The following is a 7,817-nucleotide window of genomic DNA, read 5'->3' as shown; positions in this document are numbered from 1 at the left end:
GAGTTCAACTTCTACACTATCTCTCGCACGCGAGGACGTTGAAGCAAGTGTTGCGGGCAATGAGTTTGTGTAAGATTGAATTATGTACCAAAGTAACGAAATCATTTAAGATGGAATGATCAGATACCTTTTAACTTTTTAAAAAAAAGTTTAAAAATATATTTACTTAACCATATGCTTAAAAAAATATCTATAAAATTTAACACCGTTTTCCTTTATAAAAAAAATAAAAAAAAAAATAAAAAAAATCTTATCATCAATATATGAACAAAAATGGTCTATTGACACCTCATATATTTTGAAATCTGGTACTAACGAGAGTCGTGTTCATCTAATATGGTATCAGAGCTATGCCCTAAACCTAGTCGTGCTAGTAGATTGGTAAATCTTCAAATGTCGAACAAATGAGTCCAAAAGAAAAGGAGTTAAGTCTCTCATCAATATATGAACAAGAATGGTCTATTGGCACCTCGTATATTTTGAAATCTGGTAATAACGAGAGTTGTGTTCATCTAACATGGTATCAGAATCATGTCTTAAACCTAGTCGTGCCAGTAGATTAGTAAATCCTCAAATGTCGAACAAAGGACTCCAAAAGAAAAGGAGTCGAGCCTCCTCGAAGGCATAGTAAAAAATGACTAAGACTCTAAAAGAAAAAGGAGTCGAACCTCGATTAAGGGGATACGTACTTTGTTCGAGGGAGGTGTTGGATGATGAAAGTCCCACATCGGCTAATTTAGGGAATGAATCATGGTTTTATAATCAAAGCTCAAAGTGGAGATGTACGTATGCTCAAAGTGGAGATGTACGTATGCTCAAAGTGGAGATGTACTTATGTTCAAAGTGGACAATATCATACGATTGGAGAGTTGAATTTTTTTTAAAGAAATTTTTAATTTTTAATTTTTATTTATTTATTTTAAAGTATCAATGAAACTTGTTTAAGAATATTTTTAAAACAAAATATTAATATTTCCATCCGGTTACATTTTTTTTAACTTTTTAAAAATTTAGAGATATTTAAAAAAAAAAAAAACTAAATATTTTTTTTATTAATTTAGCATTTAATAATAGTAAATTAATGGGCTGAATTTGATGGCCCAACAAAGGCCCATATAGATTTGGCCCTTCTACGAGTTCTTATATGATTTCTTATTGGTTCAACTTTAACTGCGTCTTCGTCCACGTTATTACAGAGTCTTCCGTTTGATCTCCATTTCTTGGAGCTTGAATCTGATCAGTCATGGCCGAGGTAAGCTTCGTTTCGCCTTCTTATGTTTTTAGTTTCAAGAAAAATCTATGGCAGTGAATCAATTTTTTCTTTTTTCATTTCATATTCTGTATTTATCATTTCCTTTTTCCAATCATTAACGGCCTCGATTTGGGTGCAATAATCGTTTTCTGTATACGGAGTATGTTTCTGTAATGCTTGTTTTGTTCTCTGTTTTTTTTTTTTGTTTTTTTTTGTTTATCTATTTTTTCGGTTTGGATTGTACGCATGATCTGGATTTAGTTTAGAGGAATAGTGTTTCTGCTTTATTCCTTTTTCAATGCATTCTTCAAACCAGCTTCACCGTTCATAATTTCCAACGTAGTTGTAGGATTGAAATTTCTTTAGACTTTAGATGAGGGATTGTGTTCCGCGTGCGACGAGCCATGGAATTCTTCAACGCTTGTTGGATGTGTTGACCGGAGTCTTAACCTTCGATCTGTTACCTTTAGGTTAATTTTGGGCATAATAAGATGCTGGAAGCTGCAAAAATGTAAAGAAAATAATGGCTATTTTAATTTGAATGACAAACATTGGTTATGAAATGAATGAAACAACAGGAAAACAGAGGCGAGGAATGTTTTTTCTGTTGATGTCGCTGATAAAGTAGTGAATTGAAGTTTGAGAAGGAATTTTTTTTGTTTACAAACGAAGAGACTAGAATCCCCTTTTTTGAATTTTCCCATCATTACCAAAATTAAGATTCACATCATGAATACTGACATATTCCGAGAAAATAAGGATTCTACTAAAATGTTTTTGATTGAAGATTATTGACATATTGTGAAAAATATATATATATATATATCTGAGAAGAGGAGATTCAACACTGTATATCGTGTCAAATACAAATTCTTTGACTCTTTCCTAAGTAAACTTCACACTATGGCATATAGAATTGATGCTTTCATAAATATCTTTTTATTAGAATAGTAGAAGATAAGACATGGGAAGGATGAAACATCATCTCCATTCACATCTGAGAAGGATAGTAAACAGAAATCCCAATAAGCAATAAGAGATGAAAGATCAGAATCACATCAAACTGTGTCAATTTAGCACAATTTTATGCATGAAATAAATGTTTATAGTAAGAAAAAAATTGACATTGGGAACATATTGTAGATAATATTTCTTGCTGTTGTCAATAATTGAAGATTGTAACCTAGGGATGTCAGTTTGCATCTTGTTGTATGCCAGAGTTGAGGTGTAGGACACAAGATAATTAGTAAAATGTTGCAATGTTGGAAAGATTTTATCAAGGAAAATGATTACAAACTACTCATATCTGATTGGATGAAACTTTAATGATGTGTATCTTTTTGTCTTACTGGCAAACAGATCTATTGAGTATTTATAAGGCAAGCGGTAATCCTTCAAGAAGATGATGCTCTTCAATGTCTATTCTATATTTTTATTAGTTCCATGTCTTCTTGTTTGTCATCCCAGATTGAGCTGAAAACAGCACCTGCTGACTTCCGATTCCCTACTACAAATCAAACCAGGCACTGTTTCACTCGTTACATTGAGTTCCACAGGTGCATTTTTCTTACAACTCGGGATGAGAGTTAAAATGGAAAAATGAAAGGGTGTACAACTCTATAGTCTTCTCTGTTCTGATCGTTAGTTTTCCCCTTAAATGTGCAAAACTTTCTACAGGTGCCTGACAGCAAAGGGTGAGGAATCTGGTGAATGTGAGAGATTTGCAAAGTATTATCGTGCCCTTTGCCCTGGTGAATGGGTGAGTTCTTTGTTGCACTTGGTGTTCTTAAAGTAATTATAATTGTTTGATCCTATTTTTCCTTTTCAAATTGATGATGTTCTGCTAACATTTATGTGCATGGCCATAAGAACTCATTTTTTTCCTTTTTTTTCAATATTAGCATTGCTCAAGTTTGTTACGCTCTTAGATTAGATTCTATGTTCCAATCAGAAAATATTCTCTGATCCAGGGGAAGTCTTCTTTTGATTTCTTTGCGTCCTGTGGCATCAGATTAAATGTTTATAATATAATCAGCCACTGAAGTTATTTTCGCTTTGAAATTCGTTTATCTTTTACATGCATATGATTTTTAATTCTATAATCTACAGTACATTTATGATTTATCTTTGAGCTCTAGATCTCTCATATTCTTTTAATAATGTTTGAAATGTTATATTATTAACCAATTCCGAAGTTAGGATTGATAATTTTCCTCACGTATGAGGCATAAACTTTATTAACTATTAATGAGTCTTGGGTCTTAACTATTAGTCTTGAAATTGGGAGAATATTAAATGCAGGGACTAACAAAATATTATTTTAAACCTTTATGAACAAGAGCATTCCTAAGAAGCTCCCTTGTGAAAAGGAAAATGGAGCTCTCTCTAGGTGACGTTTCCTCTTCTGCACTCACGTGTAGTTTCTTATGTAACATAGGTTCTAGATGGTTGATCAGTATAATCAATATAGGAAAATGTTTACATCTACAGTGTATGCTTGTAGGATTTAAAGTTAGAAATTCAGATTGGATTTCAAGTTGGACTTTAAAGGAAGTTTTGCCCAGAGGAAGTGGGAAGAAATAAATTTGATTTTCTGCCGAGCGAGTTGAAAATCTTTGTGAGATCCCACATTGATTGGAGAGATAAACGAGTGTCAACGAGGACACTAGGTCCCAAATGGGGTGGATTTTAAGATCCCACATCAGTTGGGGAGGAGAACGGAGCATTCTTTATGAGGGTGTGGAAACCTCTAACAGACGTTTTAAAAACCTTGGGGGAAACCCGAAAGGTAAAGTCCAAGAGGGCAATATCTGCTAGCGGTGGGCTTGGGCTGTTACAATCTTGGAATGGTTGGACGACTATATCATACTGCTGAAGTCCTAGAGCTATCATATTGCTGAGTGTCTGATGAGCCGTAAAGTTTATGTAGAAATTATGAAGGACATATCCATGTTGTGGTTACAGAAAGAGATAAATACCCAAGGAAAACATAATGAAATGTCATGATTGGCAAGACGTGGAAAAATGGGAATTTATGTGGAAATCTTTTGCTTGGATGAACTGTAATTTCTTAAAAACAGTTTGAGAGTGAAAGGAACATTGGTGGTTGATAGAAATGTGATTAGGGTAGAAGTTAGAAATATTAGTAGGGTATTAAGAGTGTATTAGGCATCAGCATCGAACCTGGTTATAAATATAGGGAGTGAGAGGAGATGGAGATGGGCAATAGTTTAGTTGGTTCGGGCTTGAGTGGGTGAGCTCAAAGAGGGGATGGTCCAAATATCTTGAATTATTTGGGAGTTAATTGTAGTTCTTTTATCTTTTGTCTTTCAATATCATTTCAGTTCTTAGGTTTCTATCGGTTTAGGCACTAACATATATAAATTTTAGTGGAAGTTGAAAGATTAAACTTGAAATTTTAGTAGTCTAGGGACAACCATAAAAAAAAAAAAAAAAAAAAAAAAAAAAAAAAAAAAAAAAAAAAAAAAAAAANAGGGACAGATTAGATATTTAGGAACCATCCAAACTTTTGTAGATGGGGTTATACTTTTTGTTATAGGTGTCACGTTTCACAATCGCACTTTTCTTGGCAGTCGATTGTGCGGCACTTACTTCTCAGCAGCAAATGAGTCAAACCAACCTATATTCGCGTTGCCTATGGCCAGACAACATATTCTCAAGCCTCTCACCTTGATTTGAGAAGAATGTTTTAGAAAACGGGGGCGGGGAGATTTTGAAAGAGAGTTTGAAAGCAAAATTGAGAGAAATTGAAAGCAAAATTGAGAGAAATTGAAAGCAATGTTATATGGCATACAACAACATAAGTAGCATATAACTTTTTCGGGTAGGGAGAATTTGACAACTAGTTGCATCCCCCCTATAGTACATTTTGAGGCGATTTAGGTGTGACAGACCTAGACGTGATTTTGCCAAATGGTCATACAAAATCAGGAGAGGAGTTAGACAACTAGTCACACCCCCGATAGGGCGATTCAGGGTCTAGCTGGTCTAGACATGATTTCGCCGAATGGTCATACAAAATTAGGGGAGGAGTTAGACAACTAGTCACACCCCCAATAGGGCGATTTAGGTCTAGCTGGCCTAGACATGATTTCGCCGAATGTTCATACAACCAAAAAAATATAATTGTAAGGCAATACAACATAAAATAAGTTAAAAGGGTTTGGCATGACATGGTATGCAGCCATGGGCAACAGTCCTTGGACGAGCATGACCTTGACACCATGCTCATGCATATGTGCACCATAATTCTATGACTTATGGAGTGTCTATCAGCCATGGTTACTCCATAAGAAATGGGAATATCATCTGTATTTCTTTTAGATCATACAAATACAGTTACTATTATTACTATTATAATTATTATAGTTGTTGTTTATACAATAAATCCTTCTCGTTTTAGCATTTTATTACCTTGCTTCTACTATAAATTGTATAAATCAATTCAGAAAAGTACAAAAATTGATTATGAACAGCTTATTGGTATGCTTAATTGGGAAGTCCTGCTCAAATGGGATGAAACCTAATAAACGAGTTTCTTCCACTCATTACATGCATGTGAATAACCGCATCTTTTCTGCAGGTCGAAAAATGGAACGAGCAAAGAGAGAACGGCACATTCCCCGGCCCTCTTTGAAGGAATTCCGTTCATCAACCTGGAAAGCACAGATTGTGAATTTATGTTTGTTCCAAAGTTGTATGAAGAAACTTTCCGAGTTCCATAATTTTTCCTCGCATCTCAAAAAATAATAAAGGATAGCATTTTTCTTTCAAGTCTTCTTGAGTAGTTATAACTCTCAATTGTTGATTGTGGACAAGGGTGAATTGATCCAATGCATTGTTCTCATCATTTGACTTCCATTCCGAGTGAATTGTTTTCATTCTTCTGTGTAATTAGGTCTTCATCGCATCTAACTCTGCACCATTTTATTGTTGGTTTCTGAAAATGGTTCTTGTGATTTTAGTCGAGAACAGATGAAAGCAACCATGAATTGGCTCTAAACTGGACAGAGTTTGGTTAGATGGGGCGACAAATGAAGGCCCAAAAGATGTTGATTCATTGCATATCTTATTGTGGCAGCATCACTTAGTTGACCAAATCCTTAGCTTGCATAACCAGGTACTGTATGGCTGCCTTACCTATTAATAATTGTTATTATAGAAAATGGCTTTTGGTGGAATTTGAACAAATGTTAATTGCGATCAATTTATTTGGTCTTGATATTCCTGCCTTGAAATTAGGTGTAACAGCCCATGCCTGCTCACCGGTATGAGTTACCTAACGAATTTCCATGTTGGTTGGGATTTGAAAGGGAGTCAAAATTTTCTATTTGAAACAGAGTCACTATATCAACATCATACGTCATAATATTCGTCTTGTAAAACTACTTACTTGGTTGCTTAAATAATCCTAGAGTTGGCCCCAATCTATTCCTCAAAATTTGATTCAGTCCTATGTCGACCCACGACATTGAATTAGAGCATAATATACTATTTAATTCATCTAATGCTATCAACTAAATAGATTTTTAGCTTAAAAAATTGACTAGTTTTGAGATGATCCAAAATGTTAGGAATAAGTTTCAAGATTACAAGTAGGTCAAACCCAATCCAAATATGCTAGACTAGCCAAAACAGAAGCCGCACATTGGAGCAAGCTGGGGATGAGTTGCGACTGAGGGACAAATGGCATGTGTGCTGTGTCATGGTCGTACTTTTTCAACCATGCAGCGTCATGATCTTGACATGCTCACGACCAGTCTTAAGGAGAATTCAAACTCAAGATATATTTTTCGCTCAGTTTTGTGGCTCCGGTGGACCTTAGGTGAGATTTATTGGATTCCTAGGGTAATTAGGTGGCTTAATGCGGTCTTCTGGCTCCAGATTGCTCTGTTTTGACTCCCTCGGGTCTTTCTTTTCTGGCTCCAGGTTGCTCTGTTTTGACTCCTCGAGTCTTTCTTAGTCTGGAAGCACTAGGGTCTAGACCCTTTGATTGTCGCTCATGATTCTAAGGTGCTTAGTCTACTAGAGGCATCTTGACCTAGGTCATTGTTTAGCCAACCTAATTCTAACGCCCTAGCTTTGTGCAGATAAACAAGCTCCACAAAGAGAACACATAGTTAAACACAGGAGCTAACACATACTGTATCATGCACACTCATAAGTAAAAAAGCTTAGTTCAATGGGGAAACAACATCCATCAATCACTCAAAGCAAAGCACAGATCACAATAGCTCATTGACCAACTCAACAACATTGACCACATTGACCAACTCGTACTTGTCATGCGTATTCTCTTTCTAGCTTAGCATAATACATAAAACATGTTTATCGAAAATCTCAACCTAAGGGCATAACGGTAATTTTGTCATAACATACATACTATACATACTCATCCAAAAACGCCCTTCTGAAGTCCTTAACATGTCTTTTCTAACCACCTAAAGTAAGGAATCCACGCATGCTAGCACATCCTACCCATCCTTACAATTATTACTTGCCTAAAGTTGGTTACTTACTTGGATGACGTGCGCCTTCTCGAGCT

General features: G+C 35.4%; 1 protein-coding gene across 1 annotated transcript; it reads left to right on the top strand.

Moving 5' to 3' along the window:
- Nucleotides 1–1,146: 1,146 nt before the first annotated feature.
- On the top strand, nt 1,147–6,133 carry LOC111798059 (cytochrome c oxidase subunit 6b-2). Its single transcript, XM_023681013.1, has 4 exons — nt 1,147–1,252; nt 2,720–2,808; nt 2,930–3,011; nt 5,856–6,133. The coding sequence occupies exons 1-4, from the start codon at nt 1,244–1,246 to the stop codon at nt 5,907–5,909; spliced, it is 234 nt and encodes a 77-aa protein (XP_023536781.1). The 5' UTR covers nt 1,147–1,243; the 3' UTR covers nt 5,910–6,133.
- Nucleotides 6,134–7,817: the final 1,684 nt, after the last annotated feature.

Source organism: Cucurbita pepo, chromosome LG07 (genome assembly GCF_002806865.2).
Source record: "Cucurbita pepo subsp. pepo cultivar mu-cu-16 chromosome LG07, ASM280686v2, whole genome shotgun sequence".
Taxonomy (NCBI): Eukaryota; Viridiplantae; Streptophyta; class Magnoliopsida; order Cucurbitales; family Cucurbitaceae; genus Cucurbita; species Cucurbita pepo.
Note: the sequence above shows the minus strand (reverse complement) of the source record. Positions and strands in the feature narration are given on the sequence as shown.

Coding starts and splice junctions, on each gene's coding strand:
- LOC111798059 (XM_023681013.1), top strand. Junction 2,809..2,929: donor CGTTACATTGAGTTCCACAG/GTGCATTTTTCT, acceptor AACTTTCTACAG/GTGCCTGACAGCAAAGGGTG. Junction 3,012..5,855: donor CCCTTTGCCCTGGTGAATGG/GTGAGTTCTTTG, acceptor TCTTTTCTGCAG/GTCGAAAAATGGAACGAGCA.